This window comes from Schistosoma mansoni, chromosome 6, assembly GCF_000237925.1.
Source record: "Schistosoma mansoni strain Puerto Rico chromosome 6, complete genome".
Classification (NCBI taxonomy): Eukaryota; Metazoa; Platyhelminthes; class Trematoda; order Strigeidida; family Schistosomatidae; genus Schistosoma; species Schistosoma mansoni.
The window spans coordinates 9,901,432-9,922,901 of record NC_031500.1 but is presented as its reverse complement, the minus strand read 5'-3'; the positions used below and the strand labels follow the sequence as shown (position 1 = coordinate 9,922,901).

Here is a 21,470-nt window from a genome sequence, read left to right as displayed (position 1 = left end):
GTAGTGGATGTCGAGTCGAAGACGGACTATGATCACCACTACAATTCGTTTACGCGCCCAGAAACGACTTGGTTCCTTTGATAGCTCGTAAATCAGAAGGCTTTATTAATCCAGATCAAGTATATTTATTGGCGATCTCGTGGTATCGGAATAATAACGAGACGTGCCAAAGAGTACGGGCAAAATGAGCAGTGCGTGAGCAAGTTTGAACCAAACAAGGCGGAGAGCGAAACAAGAATTGAAACTGATACAGTTAAACAAATATAGTAAAACAATCTCTGGTACAATTGGTTACAATAATAATAATTGTTTCTGTTATTCCAATCGTGTTCTTATCGAGACTGGCCGGTCACTACAGGAGCCCCCCGCTGGAAAGGGTTTACACATTCGATACGTAGCGGTTTCGTTCGTGGGACTGACCGCGAAACGTGCAATTGTAGGACGAAGGCGTTGGCAGAACAGGAAGTGATCGTTGATCCTCGAGTTGCCACCAAAAGTCTTTGACGTAGAACGGTATCAGAAGGAACGTACTGTATTAATTGCTTGGATTAGCATGCTACACCAGAGTGGTTTGTATCCAGAATCTGAAGGTTGCGTTCGTAGTGGTCCGGACCAGAAACGCTGCAGACGTAGGACGAAACCAGATTGAGCCAAGGAACCAGATGCGACCAGGATAACCATGTTCAGGACCAAATGTATACCATACGTATTTGGAGCCAGAGAGGTCGACTGAGTGCGTTGACTAGAGCGTGAGTGATCAGGCCAGCTTTCGCCAAAGTTTACTGAAGTCGACGATACCGGAACAGCGATGGTCGAAGGCGTAGGCTCGGAGTAAACAAAAAAAATGAAAGAAAAAGAGAAAAGTGTAGCATTCGTGTAGTATAGGGTTAGGGTCCTATACTGTATCCGCAGTTGGTTATGAGGTTAGTCGCGAAAGCGTACGGGTAAGCGTACTCGGCAACCGGAACGTGAGACGGTAGTCTCGTTCGAACCTCGTGAGCCTGCAATCTCATCCGCAGTCAAGAGCGGTGTGGTCTGCTGGTCTGGACGTGAGACGGAAGTCTCGTCCGTAGACGGGGCAGATGACACGTGCTGTTGACTGGGACGTGAGAATGAGGTCTCAGGTTCATCTAGCGTGGGATCCGAAGTAGATGTAGCGATTCCTCTAGGAGCTTTGATGGGTCTAGCATTGGGTCTCGGCTTATCAGGTAGGGCACTGTCATCGACGTGTGCTGGCATGAGACGATCAATGCTGACTACTTTGACGCGGCCATGTCGATCAACCTTGAAGGTCTTTTCGTGACGGGAAATCACGTGAAAAGGGCCTTCGTAAGGCTGTTTGCTCAGATTGACCGTAAGTTGTCGTGTACCATAGTTGGGAATGACTGAGTCATCCGCAGCGCGTAGTCGAAGCATCGTAGCTTGAGACTTACTGTTACTGATAGGTACGACAGAAACTTGGGCACCTGTATCCACTAGGTACCTAGCGTTAGTGCGATAATCGTGCAAGTAAAATAAACGGTCAAACTGAGGTGAAGGGCCGGTGAGTACGGCCGTATTTACTCACCGTCTCGGGAAGTTCCCGCCTTGTATGAGCAGGGAGCTCGACAATGACGGGCACCGGTCCCGAAGGCACGGTGAAACCAGCACCAACTCGGACTCGCTTCCGAAACCGCCTTCTGGCGTGGCTTGGAAGATGCCCGCTTGGGGCGAGTCGTTACGGCTTTTCGAGATTGTGACCTGGGTCGGGGGACGTAGGGGGCTGGCACATTTGAGCGGTCTCGGAAACTGAGACGAGTATGGATACACTTATCCCTATCCCCATTTCTTGAAGGTCGTCTAGCATCGAAATCCATGTTTGAACGGGAAGTAGAGGCAACAATATAGTTGTCTTTGGCGCTAGCTCGTGCTAGAATTTTGTCTGCTATGAGGGCCACCTTGTTGAGTGGGGTGTCCTCGAGCAGGGCCGTAAGAGTTGGTTGGATACTCCCTGGTAATGCTTCGAGCCACAACTTTTTGACTATTTCGGAGTCGGCTGTCGAGTTTCGGAGGAAATATCGAAGGATGAGGTGGTGGCTCGGCTTAGCACGTTCGGAACGTTCGGATTGAGGACAACCTCACGAACAGCGGTTAAGTGATCCCCGGGCAATGATTCCAAAGCATAGGCGTACTTTTGCCTTTGGTTGGTTATGCGGCGGATCTCAAATTGAGATTCCAGTGCCGCGAACCAGACTTCTGGATCATGAGGGATGAAAGGAACCGGTCGAAAATTAATAGCCTGTACCTCGGAGTCTATTATATTTATGCTATTCTTATCGTTATCCACCATAGTAAGTTGCCAAGATATTATATATTGAAAATATCAATACGAATATATGCAACAGAAGTGGATAGATAAACAGACTCACCGAATTGATCTGGGATGGAAAAATGGCCAAGTTTGAACTGTGCTCGATGAATTGGGTTACCAGTTGTGGTTCACCAGATGTTGTGCGTGTTCCAAATACGGCTCACCAGTTTGTAGTGGATGTCGAGTCGAAGACGGACTATGATCACCACTACAATTCGTTTACGCGCCCAGAAACGACTTGGTTCCTTTGATAGCTCGTAAATCAGAAGGCTTTATTAATCCAGATCAAGTATATTTATTGGCGATCTCGTGGTATCGGAATAATAACGAGACGTGCCAAAGAGTACAGGCAAAATGAGCAGTGCGTGAGCAAGTTCGAACCAAACAAGGCGGAGAGCGAAACAAGAATTGAAACTGATACAGTTAAACAAATATAGTAAAACAATCTCTGGTACAATTGGTTACAATAATAATAATTGTTTCTGTTATTCCAATCGTGTTCTTATCGAGACTGGCCGGTCACTGCAACTTCATAAAATACCGTCCCACGTACACCCAAATATCCATTTTGGCTTGCCAGGCCGGAAATCACGTGCAGAGATTAAGTCACACGCAACGAAAATGATACATTAAATAACAAAATTATAATCAGTCATGTTAGTGTTATTTGAATGAATACATCGGCTTTTCGTCGTACGTTTTTCTGATTGAGTTCAATTCAGTTAGGTAAGGTAGTTTAGCTGTCGTTCTCTCACTGCTTGTAGTATACCACAGAAAGTTAATCAAGAAGAGTTGACACATGCTTGTTGATGAATATCTTCAATTGTGTAAACTTATAGTTATTTCATTTCGAGTCCATTCAAAGCTACAGAAAACTTAGATTTTTATTTAGTGAATTATACCACACCATTAAAGCTAGATCGATACAAACAATTTTTGGTTGAATTTATAGATGGGTGTCAAGTCGCGATTGACTATAATCAACACTATAATAGGATTATGTGCCAGATATCGACTTGGATCTCTCGGTAGGCCGAAAACCAGAAGGCTGTTGATGGTCCAGATAAGATATATTTGTTGACGATCTCGTGGTATCGAAAGAATACCGAGACGTGCCCAAGAGTACAAGCCAAACGGCGGAGCGTAAGAGCGTTCGTACAAGCAAAATGGACGACGGAAGGAAAAGTGCGTTTGGTAGAGTTAAACAAACAAGTACAGTAAAACAACCACTGGTACAATTGATTATGATAATAATTGTTTCCATTATACCAAGCGCGTTCTCGTCATGAATAGTAGGTCACTACGAATTAAAAAGACTATCTTCATAAGTCATGATATCACTTACGATTTCCAACTCTTCTGACTGCTTTAAAAACATCCTATTGACAATTATTCGTTGGGTCTAATCAAAATACCGCAGTCACAAAAGAATACGTGATTAATAAGGCTACAAACGTGAAATATATAGGAATTTTTTCTTTCAGTTGCAACATTTAAACGATGTTCAAATTTGAGCGTAGAGAATTAGCCATTGAAAAAGGTATGGAATATTTTCAAACAATCCTGATTCACACGAACAAACTAAAAATGTACAACTTTTAGAATTTTAACGATGAGTTCAGTAATACAGAACTTGACTACTACATCTGTGAGCTGTAGTGTATGTAAATCTGTTAATTCTGGTTTTTGTGGTAGGTGAAATTTATTTGATCTGTTTATTTACCACTAAACGAAACTTTTCAAGCCTGAAAAGACTTGGTAGAAGTTTCCTTAATATTTTCTCTAATAATGGATTTGAAAGCGTTCACTTAATAAACAATTGTTGTCAGAAGCAATCAAAATGATTGTAAACAAGTTCGTTAGGGACCAGATGAGTTAGCTATAATTCAAGGAAAACACTGAGTGCAATGAGTAGCATGTGTATTATTGAATGATAACTATAGCATTCATCAACACTCAATAACCAAACTTTTACAATACTAGGTTTGCGGTCTTACCGAACCATCCAATCATACGGATATGGTACACTTGAAAATCTAAGTCGAAAGATACAGGATTTATTAAGGGAACTCTTGTGGTACAACAAAATCTATGTAAATTAATTATAAACCTCAACTCATAAAGTATCTGTACAGGTGAACGTGTCTGCAAATATGGGAGAAAAAAATTATTCCAGCAATCACTATATGAGGACAAGTTACAGTCCAAGATAACGTAAGTGGAAGGCCGTAATCGCATTTAAATTAGCTTCTGACTATTATGGATCGGAGGCTAAGAGCGCAAAACTATGGAATTTCTTGTAATTAGACAGAGGCTTAAAGAACTCACAAAAATTGAAAGTAACTGTTACAAGTATTGAGGGAATGTAATTACAATAGTAGATAAGGTTAATTATACTATTTTATGTAAATACTTTATAATGTTACACAGCAAAAAATATACTCTACACACTGTGTGCTCAAAGTTTATTAGAAATGAATCTAGTTATTGAATATTTGTAAGTAGTATATGATAATGTACAAAAACTGGTTGAATGTGAAGAGAGTAAATAGAATGTAAAAGAACTTAACATTAAGTTTTTGAAGGATGAGACTTGAAATTCCACGATAATTTACATGAGTTATGTAGGTTAAATTGTAGAAATTCTTATTGTACCCCAAAGTAACCTACTTTTATCTAGTCAGCAAATGTGTTATTCTAATTTGATCATTTATTTTGTGACCATATATTCAAACACATTTCCTTCTAACTATTTCAGTCATTTCTCTTGTATGTTTTTTTGTATCTGATGTGCATGCTTTGTTGGTATATGTCCATTTATATACTTTAATTTCATACACTACCCTTTTTCTTATACAAAAGCAAACTCATACTTAATTAACTGTCTATTGACCAGTAATATTTAAAGGCCAAGTTATGTCCATCTATTCATATCCGTAGTCTGTTTGAATAAAATGGATGCATGAAATATACGTATCTTCAATACACTTTGTGTGCTACTTTTTCTCTCCTGTTATTGTTAACGAAATTAGTCAAGAGAATAAATTAGAAGTTTTATAGTTCAAGTCACTAACTGATCCCAGCTAAATCACCTTTGGAAACCTGGGAGCATAAGACAGATGTTTTGTCGTAATATGGAAATCTTTAGCAGTACATATCCACGACCTTGTCACTAAAAACCGAACCAAAGAACTCTAAGGTCCCATGCGAACACTGAACAGCCATAAAACACATACAAACATTACAAATCCCCTGATACGAATAATTTCAGAAGGTAATAAGAATCTTATATGATGAAGTCAGTACAAGATTATCAGATTATTATTCTAACTTAACCATCTCTTGTAAAATGGCAATTTAAATGATATACTTTCATTTCATAGTTTTAATTACTTGAAGTTTGTGCTGATGATGTCGTTCAGAAGGATGATGAATACTCCACGACCAAACCATCCAACTCGAAGAACAAAACTCCATCAAAAAGTATTTTACCATTTGCAAAACACAAAAACTACATGTTTAGTAGTTTAGGTAGCGTGACATTTAGGTAAAAAATTAACATGTAATTACTGACATATACACATAAATATATACACATATCTAAATATATTTACATATAGACATAAACATACTTCATTTATATGAATAGGCAATTCAACTTGATTCAATTCATTTATTAAAAGGATCAATTAGGATAAGAATAATCAAGACTATTTAGTCTTTGAATATAAAGTACTCTGTTGTGAATTCGTCAAGGAATTTACTTGAAAAGAAAAAAAGATGAAGAATTTATTAGTAAGTATAATTAATGAAATATACTACATTTTATTTTGTCTAATAAAGTTTTTATTTCCATTAAAAGACATATATATATATATATATATATATATATCCTACCTTACATATATACATACTTACTTATGCCTTTTACCCTTCGTAGAGGAAGGAAAATAGGTCATCCATTAGGATTCTTCATTGAACTATATTTTGGGCAATCCTTTCAAGTTGTTAGTAGTTGCTAGTCATTCTTTTCATGTTTGATTCCATTAGCCGACACAACATCTTCCTTAATCTGCCTTTTTTCCTTTGCTTATCCAGGATTTCAAGTTAGTGCTTTCCTCATGATGCAGTTTTAGGATTCTCGCAATGTATGTCCTATCCACCTGAAGCATCTTTTCCTAATATATATATAGCAGAAGATAATAAATTTGGATTGTGGCTAGCAGTTAGATCCAGGATGTGCGTTTTGTCCTTGATGTACACAATTGGCGGCCTGCTTAAATATCTGGGCCACATGTTCCTGTCATTTAGATATTTTCAACAAGTTATCTAATTTCACTTGTTTTAATACATTAATAGCGCAACTTATCCAGGTGCATTTCTGAAAAATGTACAACTTTTCGCAGTAAAGGTTACAAAAGGTCTAATCAGAGATATCGTAGTTGCTGGTAATATGCAGCGAAACGAACGTACATTATTTAGATGTCGATTGACTGGACTGCTAACTTCTAACTGGCGATCACTCAATATTTATCACCAGGATCGAAGAAAAAGTAAGAAGCGGAAACCTGTTGAAATACTTTGTGATGAGAATTCTATATTGTACCAAAAATATAATATTGAATAAAGCTAATAATAATAATGATAATAACCTCAGATATAGTACATTTTGCTCCAAACTATGACTCATTGTTCACTAAACTATTGAGTCTAGATGATTACTAATATCTTAGTATCAGGGTAGCCCTCTCTGACTGTATATGTGCCAATTGAAACTAAACAAATACCATTCTTAGAATCAACGGAGGAAAAACTTAAACCCTACTCTCTGTACATATATATATATATATAACATTGAATCAGTTTTCTTCAGATGGATAATTCTTTATAATCTGTTATTCATTGATCAACAACCTGATTAGTAACCAACGTCATGTTTTTTTCATCCTTAATGTTGGGAGAATTCTCTCAATAAAGTCAAATTGTAACCACTGGTCTAATTGGCTGGAAGCCACATGCGCTAAATTTGTATCAAATGTTTAGAGTCGGTCAATGGGAAACCTTGAACCTAGGTTGAGTGTTAGTCAACAATTTTAGCAAGGAGTACCAGTAATCTTGAAAGAACTGATGCTTTCTGGTGGATTTGACCATGAAGCATCCAGCTTTATTGCAAGAGACGTTATCACTGAACTATTAGGGGGTGGAGGTTCAAATGACCTCCGTATACGAGGCCAAATGTATTCGTTACTTATCTTTTTAATATTGACATATGACTGAGATATTTATAACTGATTAAACACTGAGTGGTAATTAATATCATTTTTGTTTAGTTTGTAGTACCGGTCAAATTCTGTCAATCATTTAGACCACTCTGCAACAAATGTAACATTTTTTACTACTACTCAGCGATCAGTCAGTATAAAATATCAATGATTTCAGTCCTAGGTTTAATTTTTAATATGCTTCGTCCAAAAATTTTACTGAAATCTGCAACAAAATGAGCATCTGAGGAGACAAGAAAAGCTAATAATTTCCAGAAGGGGGTTTTGTGGAGATTTTAATAGTTTTATATAGTTGAGATCATGAGTCAATTGAAGCTAGGCCACCAATGAAAACCTAGAAGCACTGGACGGCCGTTTCGTTTTATTATGGGACTCCTCAACAGTGCGCATCCACGAAAAGCAGTAACCAGTGGAGTTCAACCAGGTCTGTTGGGAGATATCAACTCGCTGAAGATATTGGTGAATGGTTTCTCAATTTCGTGAATTACATAATTTTACAAATTTTATAATTAATTATTTTCTGACTAAAAAGACATTTTTAAATGTCCAATAGAGATTATTTAAACAGCTTTAGTATATCACCTTCACAAACATAATACCTTTAGTACTGATTTTCATTTTCAAAAATATCAATAAAAAAGCACAATAATTTCTGACGTGCTGGAGGCAAATGAGAATTAGCAACGCCATGATACATTTAATTTTGAAGAAGTTTTTAAACAACCTAGAGAATTTTTTTGTGATATAAATATATATATGGTCGGTTGGAATTGAAACAACTGGTTATTATGAAGGAAAGTGGAAGTTTGTCTCGACTGTCTCATCTATTGGCTTTGATTCTCTATTTCCAGTTATGGAAGGACTGTTGTACCACCCGGGTACTCAAAGAGCATAAGTTTGTGTAATAAGACGGTCATCCTTCTAATCTTTATCGTCTTGGTCTGACCAACAAGGATTAAGTAACGTAATGACATGGAGTTCCATGGTAATCGAGGGTCACAGTAGGTCCGGTCTTTATTTGTTCCTTCAGGATTTAAGAGCCTATATGGACTATTAGTTTGGAATCAAAATTTTTCAAATATATTATGTGGAGCCTGAATGTTTATCGAAGATTCACTTTATTTCTTTTACTTTGTTTAATCACCCTTGTCAAATGAAGTCAATCAATAAAGTTTCTCTGGAAGAGGCTATAAATGTTTATAGTTTTAGGGGAATATTAATTCATTGATGATTTTAAACAATAAGATTCTAAGATAATTAATATTTCAATTAAAAATACATTAACTAGCATATTTAGTCAGTTGGGTAATTGTTATCCATGTAGATGTTGAGATGGGAAAAAGAATTTACGCATAACAAATATATGTGATATTTATGACGCAGAACAACTTCCTAGACCGCGGTGAAAACTCGTTTGTCTACTATATTAACAATGGATGTGTTTGTTTTTCAAATCCTTAGGAATCTTTCAAATAATATTGAATACCTGAAAGCACTGGACGGTCGTTTCGTCCTCAACAGTGCTGAGGAGTCCCACAATAGGACGAAACGGCCATAAAGTGCTTCCAGGTTTTCCATGGTGTTCTAGCTTCGATTGACTCATGATCTCAATTATTGAAATTACTAGAATATCCACAAAACCCCTTCTAATATTAAGTACATTTAAAAAATATCTATGATATAATGTTGTGTTGAACGCTCATTTAATTCTGTTACCGATATAGCAACTTTCTATGTCAGCTCAACTAACTACTTAAGTGACGAAATCATAATTAGGCAGGAAGCTTTCATTCACCAAACTAAGTTAAGAATATATATTTACACTCAATCACAAATATATGTTTATCTTCCTTAGAAAATTAGGCTAGATTTTCAACTAATAAGTAATATCTTAATTTAGATGAACTAATCAGAATCAAGGAAAATGTTTTATTTTTTGTGCAAAATTTAATTACTTACTTACGCCTGTTACCCCTCGCGGAGGAGCATAGGCCGCACACCACTATTCTCCATCCAAACCTGTCCTGGGCAATCCTTTCCAGTTCTTTCCAGTTAACATTCATCCTTCTCATATCTGCTTCTATTTCCCGGCGTAGTGTGTTCTTCGGCCTTCCTCTTTTCCGCTTCCCTTCACCATTCCAAGTTAGACCTTGCCTCTTGATGCAGTTCGTTGATTTCCTTAATGTATATCCGATTCACTTCCGACATCTCTTCCTAATTTCCTCTTCAGTTGCAAGCTGGTTTGTCTTCTCCCATAAACCGCTGTTGCTGATAATATCCGGCCAGTGAATATTGAGTATTTTGCGTAGACAAATGTTTATGAATACTTGCACCTTCTTGACGATGGATGTAGTAGCTCTCCACGTTTCAGCTCCGTACAGTAGGACTGTCTTGACATTTGTATTGAAGATTCTGACTTTGAAGTTAGTTGACAGTTGTTTTGAGTTCCATATATTCTTCAACTGTAGAAATGCGGTCCTTGCTTTGCCAATCCTCGCCTTTACATCTGCATCCGATCCTCCTTGTTTATCAATGATGCTTCTCAGGTACGTGAATGTTTCTAAATCTTTCAGAGTTTCTCCACCACGTGTGACTGGGTTGGTGTTCTCTGTGTTGTATCTGATAATCTTGCTTTTTCCTTTGTGAATGTTGAGGCCTATTGATGCAGAGGCTGCTGCTACATTTGTTGTCTTCGTCTGTATTTACTTGTGCGTATGAGATAGGAGGGCTAGGTTATCTGAGAATTCCAAAGCAAAATTTAATAATGAATAATTTTTATGCCATGTAGAAAATGCAGTAGAAATGCCTGTGTCTAGTGAACAGAATATATTATTATTATTACCACTTATTACTACCCTGGTAATCCAATTTTCTGTGTTTTTTTTCTTGGTCATTAGTTTTATTTTGGTTAATATCTAGTTTTGTATTATATTCCTCTGTCATTACCCAATTTTTAAACCACCCTTTCACTCACACATTTCCGCTCACTTGATTCTCTGAAATTATATGAACTCTCCAAATTCTGTTCAATTATTACTTAACTCATCTTACCAGTTTTTAATTCCATGAATCCTTTATTACCTCTAAAATTATCACACAATTTATCTTATCTATCTCTGAACTCCACTCAACTATTACACCATCCATCCTTTATGCTTCCTTGATTCTAACACCTAATAACCTTTGACCTGTTCCTGCATACATGTATATATAGTTATCATTGATAACCTTTTGTCATCCCAATCCTTTACATTCACTTATGTCAATTGTTCCACACTATTTATTATCTCAATGCTAAAATTCTAATACATATTTGGTTGTAAGCAGCTGACGTGAAACCACGAAATATGATGAATTCATATTATTCTGCATCAATATTTGTTCTAGCTTTATTTGAAAACATTAAGGGAAGCGAAATATACTGGGTTCGAGTCCCAGAGTGAACATCAAATCTGAGATGCGGCAGGTACATCCAGCTGACGAGTCCTAAATAGTACAAAACTCGTTTCCTGGATTCCACTGCTAGCCACTATCCATCTTTGATTAAGGGAACTAATTGTATGAAATGTTTTATTATTAAAAAAGAAGGAAATTCGTTCTGATCATTATAGAATCAAAAAAGACAATGTGTAATACGTCATGTGATTCCTTCTTTATATGTAGATTGATGGATTTTGTTTATAGTTAATGCTCAAATAAATCATTTTATCAATGGTTCATTGGATAATAAGCAAATCGGTAAAGTAGAAATAGTAAAATAGATCAATTCTTGATTTATAATCTATGAAGATTTTTTAATATCTACAAAACTCTATACTGATAATAATTATCTATGCATTAGTGGCTAGCTTCTGTGTGAAATTCCTGGAGTTCTAGTGAGAAGCTGTGACAAATGGAAGTAAACTATGTCTAGTATGAAATAGTTAACCACCATAAACATTGGAAGATGAGTGAACGATATCATGAATTGATTAAAGTTAGACAATAACACCGTCGGGCGCCGACTCAGTGTTATAGGGATTAGGCGTTAAGTTTCGACAGCCAAGGTCCTAGGTTTGATTCCTGGCTCCAGAGGCATGGATGCTCACTACCGATAGGTCTCATACCAGGATGAAACACCTGTGCTGTGTTCCCGGAGTTTTAATGATGACCTAACTACGATTAATTTGTGATTTAAAACTCATGAAAATTCTATAATCTCTACAAAACCGTACATTGATAATAACAAATACCTCTTTCGTCTCATTGGTCAGTTGTCACACATATAGTTCATTGGGAATGTCTCTGAATATGACACCGAGTGGTGAGTATTTGAATCCTCTGAGTAGCATCAGCCTCCACAAGATAGTAGACATGCTCTAGTAAGATTTATGTCAATATGTACCAACTCTAGGCCTAAGGCTTTCTATCTACTGTTTGTAAGCATCCAGTTATCATTTATTCTTTAAAACATTAATAAGCGAAGAGTATCATGCTACGAAAAATCTGTTAGTCAAGGTAAGAATATTGTAAAGGAATGAGGTTGAGTTATCCTTAATATGACCATAAAATTTCGTACAATAATCAGCAGGTCTGTACAAATCAAAGCATTTCGCAATAAAATTAACGCAACTTATTCGAGTTTAAGTATTCAAGGCTTATCATCAATTTTCCGATCAAAATATTATAGAATCATTGACATATTACCTAATTAGTCTGAGTGTGAATATGTTCACTTACTGAAGGACTTTTTTCTAGATCCTTACTGTAACAATACACAATTTTGTTGAAAATTCACCATCAACTACAAAAAAACGAGTTATATAAGTAGTTAGTGAGACAAGGTCATACCAAAACTATTTTTGAAAATAATAATAATTGCATTTATGAGTCGATCTAAGCTAGACCATCATTGAAAACCTGAAAGCACTGGATGGCTGTCTCGTCCTTGTATGGGACTTCTCAACAGTGCTTAGCCATGATCCCACATGCGGTATTCGAACCCAGAACCCTAAACTTTGCGCGAACACTTAACGTCTAGACCACTGAGCCGGTATCCAACTTCAATCAATCCATGATCTTGCGCAACCCTTAATCATTATTAATTTTCACATTCTCACTTCACCAATTTGTTTATTATTCAATAAATCACCTATAAAATGATAAAACACTCGTTTATTTGCATTATCTCAATGAATTAATACTTACTCTGAAAAAAGTGGATTACATCAAGAGACGAAACATCAGAAATTCAAATTTCTGCTAACTCAGACATATTTTATTTATTTATTTAAACACATAAATATTGGTACAAGGAGGCGATAGATATATATGCACCACACAAAACAATGAGAATGGGAAGAGAAAAGGGGTCAGATGCATATATATATATATATATATATATATATATATATAATAGTAATAATAATAATGATAATAGTAATAATAATAAGAGTAATGGTGGGGGAAACTGAAATGTACAACCAGAAGAATTCTACCAGTCAAGGAAGTTATGACTACTTTTTATGAAGAAAGTAAAAGAAGGTTACAATAGGATCGCCACTGGCTTCTATTCTGAGCCATATCTGATAATATCTCTAGCCACTATGTTGCACCATCTCTTGAACCCCAGCCATGGAGTCGTGAAGGACCAACAGAAGCTAGCCCTTTGCAGCTTTCTTTCATACCACGACACCATGTCATACAATGACCACCTCTCTGCTTTTTCCAACCCGTCCCAGAGTCGGCAAATAATGCACGACGTAGAATTTTTTGGGACGACATTCGTAGAACATGTCCAAGCCACCGATATTATTACTATTATTAACTTTTTACCAAATGCTCAATTGATCTGAAACTATCAACCCTAATCTTGATATTCACATTAATAAAATGATTTATTTGTATTTTTATCATCAACAATATAAATCAAACTAAGAATTCATTAAATCATGGAGTTATGTAAACAATAATATATCTAAATGAAAAAAAAACAACAACAAAAATATGAGCATTTAACATGAGTAACATTGTCATTATTGAGCACTACACATATTTCTAATGCTCATTTCACATGGGGAAAAATTAAAATGATTGATTTTTAAATTTTGCGTAAAAATTTGAAAACCGTTTTCTCATTTCTGATTGGCTTGTTTCTATGTTATATTTGTATCTTTGGTAATTTTTGTTTTCAATGGGGGGGGTAGTTCAAAAAATAATATATGTTCAAGAAATTAATATTGCTGAGTGTTATGAAACACAAAAGGTATAACAATAATAATAATATCATTTAGTATTATTGATCAAGTGATGAGCACTGTCAAGCTCTGTTTAGGCGAATATAGGATTTTATATAGTTGAGATCATGAGTCAATTGAAGCTAAACCACCATGGAGAACCTGGAAACACTGGAAGGCCGTTTCGTCATACTGTGGGACTCCTCATCAGTGCGCATCCACGATCCCGTCTCGCAATATACGAACCCAGGACCTATTTGTCTCACGCGCGAACGCTTAACCTCTAGACCACTGAACCGGTCGGCATCCAACCAGTGGAGTTCAACAAGGTCTGTTGGGAGATATCAACTCACGGAAGACATTGACAAATGGTTGTTCAATTTCGTGGATTGGTTGAAGTTAGATATTAACACCGTTGGATGTCGGCCGGCTCAGTGGTTTAGAGGTTAAGCGTTCGCGCGCGAGAGTCATAGGTCCTGGGTTCGTATATTGCGAGACGGGATCGTGGTTGCACACTGATGAGGAGTCCCACAATAGGACGAAACGGCCGTCCAGTGCTTCCAGGTTTTCCATGGTGGTCTAGCTTCAATTGACTCATGATCTCAACTATATAAAATTACTAAAATCTTCACAAAACCCCCTTCTCGAATATAGGATTACTCAGTTTTTGTTAATCATGTTTAAATCTTACTAGTGGTGGTAATCATGGGGATTATTTTTTTCCTAATTCAGTTTATCTTATGATCTTCACCTTCTCCTCACTGGATGGGACTATTGTTAGTTTATTAAATGTTCCTTGTACTTGAAAGTCATTCTTTCGTTATTGAATATATTGAGTTGCACCATGTCAAGTTGTTTCGCTTTCAATATCAAGTCCGGTTTAACTTCTTTCTTTTTCCTGTGTTAGAGGTCAATTATTGCAGCGTTATATGCCAGCTAGCATTATTGAGTTCGTAATATAATCATTCGTATTAGAGTAGCTCAGTAATTGCTTAATTTGCAAGTATGGTAGGCCATTAGGCAACTCAAATTTAACTAATCAATTTTATCAAGATATAACAGTAATATCGCGAATACTATTTGAACAAATAGTACAAATAAACCAATTCTATCCATAGATAGTCATGTTGTAATGAACAAGAAGTCAAGTGGGGAAGACTGATCTAGAGTGCTTTGGTAAAATATGAAAACCAGACATTAAATACTTTATTTGCAAATCTTCCATCATTTGTCTCTTACAAATTCCATCGTTGCTTCATTCCTGTTCTCTTCAATTTGATCTCAACATTCTGCTTCCAGGCATTTCAGTTCTGAATGATGTTACATACTACTTATGTCGACGAACATAAGTAGTATACACCATAACGTATATCAATATAAACTGAATTATATAACATATGTACATACACTATTTTTCACTGTTTTGTTTTAACAAGTTACACAAACTCATTATTTTGAGGATGTATGAATTCCTAAACCACTTTGTCTCTATGTAAATTAGTAAGGTCATTAATGTTCAATGATTTTCTATATGATCTTGTTCTACAATGATTGAATCGATATTACTGATAACAAACTGACTCTATGAACTGATTCGATAAAAATTAATTATATCACTTGAAGTTTTTCCATCTCTAAGATGAAATCATAGCAAGAGGAAAGCACAGACACTGAGACTTACTTCACATGAATATATTTATATATGAATTACCACACCATGACGAGCCAAAAATAAAAAAAATCGCAATACATACTTGAATAGGACATTTAGGGTACGAGATCTGAATAAGTGTAAAGCTATATTCAACTTTCGTTCTTAATTTTCATAATCGTCTTGCCAACCAAGTAGAACCACACATTATTTGCGAGATTTATCTTATCTTCCATTTTTGTTAGCTATGCTTGAGAGTCTGTTCAGTTTTGTGTACTTCTTCGTTGAAATAAAGTTTTCATTACGATAGTTGACATTCCGATTTACATGGAACTTCTTGATTCTGTTATATTTATAGCGCTTGTAAGGTATCTGTGGACTAACTTATTTTTCAAAGCTTAGAATATATGTTTCCAAATAATCGGGAAAGCTAAACACCTCACTATACCAAACTTATTTGTTTTCTCACTTTCGTTAAAGGTTATTATTATGTTGAAAAATCTTAGATATGCGTAAGCCATGTGTGCATATGTGAATCATGAGAGGATTACCTCAAAATCGCTATCAAACAGAAGCGTTTTTAGTCAAGGATGGACGGTAGCTAACAACGGAATACAGGATACACATTTCATACTATTTGAAACTTGTTGTCTGGATTTACCTGTACCCTAACTTGGTCCTTTTTGCTCGGAACATCAACAGGTTATCCAAAAAGAATGAAATAAAATTAACAGTTTTCTTTTTTAGTATAGGGTTGTGGAGATTGTTGAATTTAGATTGATATCATGAATGGATTAATGTTAGACCACTATTGAAAACCTGGAAGCGCTGTACAGCAGTTTCGTCTCACGTGCGAGACTCGTGGATGCGCATTGTTCACAAGTCCCATACCAGGACGAAACGGCCGTCCAGTGCTTCCAAATTTTCAATATAAGTCTAAAATTGGTCCACCCATGATATCAATCTAAACCCAACAATGTTCACAACTCTATACTGATAATTATCATGTTGTCAATAGTGACTGGCTTCAAGATGGATTTGATGCAGTTCTATTGAGAAACCGTGAGTAGTTGAGTTCAACAGTGTCTGTTGTGAGGCAGTCACTGACTGAAGACAATGGTGGATAGTCGCACAATATCATGGGTTGGTTGAAGTTAGACAATAAAACCATTCGATTTTGGCTCAGTTTCCTTATTATTTATTCTTTAATTAAAATCAATCTAATAATGTGAAAAAGTCATTTCCGAAGTCAACAGAAAAAAATATCAGAATTTCTGGATCCTTACTTACTTACTTATGCCTGTTACTGCCAATGGAGCATAGGCCGCCGACACGCATTCACCATCCCACACTGTCCTGCCCCTTCCTTTCTAGTTCTATCCAATTTTTGTTCATTCTTCTCATGTCTGTCTCTATTTCGCAGCGTAATATGTTCTTTGGTCTTCCTCTTCTCCTTTGGCCTTCAGGATTACATGTGAGGGCTTGTCTTGTGACGCAATTGGGTGACTTCCTCAAAGTGTGCATAATCCACTTCCAGTGCTTCTTTCTGATTTCTTCCTCTGCTGGAATCTGGTTTGTTCTCTCCCACAGTAATTTGTTGCTGATAGTGTCTGGCCAACGGATCCGAAGTATTTTGCATAGACAACTTTTAATAAACACTTGTATCTTCTGGTTGATGGCGTTCGTAGTTCTCCATGTCTGCGCCCCATACAGTAGAACTGTATTCACATTTGTATTGAAAATTCTAACCTTGGTGTTGGTTGACAATTGTTTTGAGTTCCAGATGTTTTTCAGTTGTGAATATGCTGCTCTTGCTTTGCCGATCCTCGCCCTCACATCTGCATCTGATCCACCGTGTCCATCAATGATGCTGCCCAGATATGTAAAGGTTTCCACATCCTCCAAAGCTTCTCCATCAAGTGTAATTTGATTGATGAATGTTGTATTGTATCGGAGAGTCTTGCTTATCCATTTATTTATATTGAGACCTACTGCTGCTGAGGATGAATAACAGATTTATATTTAATTTTAAGGTTAAAAAAGTATAACAATAATTTCTGAGTTAAATGAAAGTTTATAATTAGAAAAATATAGAAATCTTGATAAATTAAGTATTGATTAAATGGACATTGGAAAACAGCTTGGTATTGTTCATTTGAATCTTGTCATTGATGTTTAGGACTGCAATTGATCAGTCTCTCATTGGCATATGTGCATACTGCGCTTATTGCCTCGATATTGCCTTAAGTCACAAGCATTATAAGCTAAGATGGATAGTGACTAGCGATGGAATCTAGGACGCACTTTTCGTCCTATTTGGGACTGGTCAACTGGCAAGTGACTATCATGATTCAGTAGCTAAGTGGATAACGTGATAGCGTTTGGAGTGAACGGTACCGGGTTCGAGTTCCAGAATGAAAATCAACTCTGAGATGCAGGTACGTCCAGCTGACGAGTCCTAAATTGAACAAAACGCACATCCTGGATTCCACTGCTAGCCATTATCCATCTTAAATTGAAAAATAGCTTTTAAAATTTGTCATTCACATTTATTTATCTCATTTTAACAGTTGTTTTTTTTGCAAGATAAATTAACTTTTGATCTCAATTAATCTGCTTCATTATTTATTAAAAAAATATGTTTCTATCTCTTTTGAAAGATGTTTTATATTAAACCATTTACACCGGACTGCAAACATATTTCATGTGGTTCAAATCAACATTGTGTAAAAAATTTAGCTGGAAATTTTACATGTGTTTGTAGTGTATTTTTTGCTCCGGAAAATCTTGATCCCAGTGTTCCACTTGATTGTCGTTGTAAGTTATTTTATATTTGTATATAGTCACAGTTAAGTAATTCTTTTCAGTAGGATTCCTGGCTAAGGTTAGGAATAATGGTTAGAAATAGACTGAAAGAATGTTTTGTAGCTAAATGTATTTGTACTTATGAAGTGAATACTTTGATTTTAAATGTTAAATTCATTTGTATTACCTTCAAAAAGTTATAACATGTGTTATAACGTGTGTGTGCGTCAGTGAAAGCGTGCCCTGTTTGATATATGAACGTGCTAAGACTGCCAATAAGAGAGCAGTGTATTTATTGATCGCCCAATGATACACAAAAGCCGTATGAGCAGTCTTGAGTACTACTCGGTCCTGCTATCTGCCTAGCCCAGCCAGTTAAGTCCAGAACACTAATAACAGCCTCTATAAATCGAATCATTATTCTCAAACATACTGGGTTTATATACCAAACAAACTGATAACATCGTACCATAAAATAGAAAATAACATTTGTACAAGATCTGGCCAAATATGACTGTGAATATGGGGAACAGTAATCAATAGACAGGGGATAACTCAAGAATGATAATTCGCACAGTAATAGTCTATGGATCAAAATGAAGCTTATAATAAGAGGGACATGAATATGAATAGTTTAGTTACTTAACAATTATACAATAGGAAATATACATATTACATTGGTCCATAAATAGTCCTCAAAAGTTACTATCCACAATTCTTTTCGGGATAAAACAACATGTGGTCCCTATTCTTTAGTCTTCTCATGTTAATAACTATAAGTTTCTTAGTGACTAAATACTAGTTGATTCATTTTAGCTTTTAAAAAGCTGTAAACTATCTGTTATCGCGTGTTAAATTTCGCACAAGAATCCAGTAATTGTTGTCTTAGGTCTGATTGTCTTGTCAGTACAGTACACTTTTATTACAGTTTCAAGTATTTAACATTTTAATTTAAAGTGTACTTTAGGGAATTCTTAATGTTTCAAGAACTGTTCGGTAGCCATATTGTCCAACAAATGTAAAACCAGCCTTGTTCGAATGAATGTTAATATATTCTAGTAATAGATAATTATACAGTATTCCTAATTTAACTTGCAATGATTTGGATTATCCTGTTGTTGATATGTTGACGGAATTAAAATCAGCCTTAGTTGGCATATGTGCATCCTAAGAGGGTTAGATCAAGATAGCGATTGTTTCACAAGAATTTACAGAATATATGGAGTATGGTTAAGATTGGAATCGAACATGTGCGTTTCGTCCCATTTGTAACTCGTCAGTTATGTGTCCCTGCCTTATCTCATTGTTAATGTTCAAGTGTATTGTAGATGCTACTGGCCGATTGGACTTACTAGCTAGGTGAGTAAGGCGTCTGCGTTGGAAGCAAAAAATAGTTCTTTTCGAATCCTGGTGTGTGTATCAACTCTTTAATGTTGCAGGTACATCTATCTGATGAATTTCGAATAGAAATAAACTTTTATAGTTAACAGGAAGATAGTGAATGAGATAAATCTACCTCAAAAACTGAAAAGTTAGCCAACATATAAAATCAAAAACATTGTATCTATATGGTGCATCGAAAGGTGGAAAAAACAACATTTGACATACTTATCCCTATATTTGACAGATTTCCAGTTTTCTTTAAACTGTCGGAGGTTTTTATTTACTGATAAGATACTTTGAAGCATCCTCTTGACCACTGCTTATACTAACAGAGACTAATCAAATACACGATTGTATATCAACAACAACGAAGAAACATAGACCTCTTCTAATAATAATATTCATTATATTATTAAAAACTAGGGTCCCTTGTATGGCTCTTACGTTCTTGTATGAGACCCAGTAGTACTGTAGGAATCGAACACAAGACTTTCAGGCTTGTGATAAGTATAATCTACAAATGGAATCAATCTCAAGAAAAATCTTTATTCAATTTGTCATGAACAAGTTGAATCATTATAAGCAATGTATTATACTATACAGTGTATTTTAATTTCAGATTTGCTTTGTTTTTTCTATTTTCTTACTATCCACAGTTAGTTGGGTTACACTATTGCTAGTGCTGATCTTTTCACTATTGAGCATTGCTTGCATCATATGGATTATAGTTGCCATTTGTAAAGCATGCTCATGTAAAGGACAATACACAAATGCCAAACCAGTGAATCAGCCAGAAGTAGAAAATGAGTCAATTAGATCTGTTCGAAGTGTTACATCAATGCCTTATAGCACACGATCAATAAATTGTGACTAGATGTAGAATTCTATGTGATTAATTTTTTTTTACCATGAATAAGCATCACATAATCTTTAATTAACTGATTATTCTATATTGTTACTAATGCAAGACACCCTTATTTTATAGTGCAATCTCTTATTTTATATCAACCTGATCATATCTGTATATCAGTGTGGATGCACTATAATCTTTATCAAGAAGTAACAACACAAAAAGACCTCGTTAATACGATCGAGACTAATCAAAGTATACACTTACATTTAATCATAATTTGATAACTTTTGTCAATAAAACATCCATTCTGTACTAATCAAGTGTCATTTACCTTAATTTATAGTCAAGTTAATTGATTGAACGTTTACAAACACCGCTGTATTTCATCTATGAAAGCCATTCAACTAATTATTTACTAATTTAAACGGTAAAAAAACTAGTTAACTCAATTATAAGTGTGTTTTTTGTTCTATCCCAATGAGTAGAAAGATTGTATTTTTAGCGTTTCGTAACTTAATGTAAGCCACTTTGTCAGAGTAAACAGATAACCGAAATAAGTTAACACAGGTTCCTTTTTACTATCTAAACATATGTAATTCTATTTCGATTATTAGTTTACTTTGAAGAAGTGGCTTACATTAAGTTACGAAACGTCAAAAATACAATTTTTCTACTCAGTGGGATATAACAAAAATAGATTTCATATTAAATTTCTACCCAATGTTCAATTTATATTTGAAACTATCAAGTTCAAACTTGGCATTGATACCATTAACAAGCTAATTATTTAAATTCTGCAAAGAATTTATTGACTCCAGTTATTCTATATTAAGTAACTAATAAGATTTACTTAGTTAGTTAAGTGATTTATAATGATTAAATAAATATTTAGACAGTTTCATCATGGAACAATAAAAGCCGGGAAATCAAT

At 35.5% G+C, this 21,470-nt stretch overlaps 1 protein-coding gene across 1 annotated transcript; it reads left to right on the top strand.

The window, feature by feature from the left end:
- The first annotated feature begins 6,042 nt into the window (after positions 1–6,042).
- On the top strand, positions 6,043–20,853 carry Smp_172520 (hypothetical protein). Its single transcript, XM_018798211.1, has 3 exons — positions 6,043–6,145; positions 18,159–18,315; positions 20,343–20,853. Exons 1-3 carry the CDS (start codon positions 6,131–6,133, stop codon positions 20,558–20,560), a joined length of 390 nt encoding a protein of 129 aa, XP_018653175.1. The 5' UTR covers positions 6,043–6,130; the 3' UTR covers positions 20,561–20,853.
- The last annotated feature ends 617 nt before the right edge of the window (positions 20,854–21,470 follow it).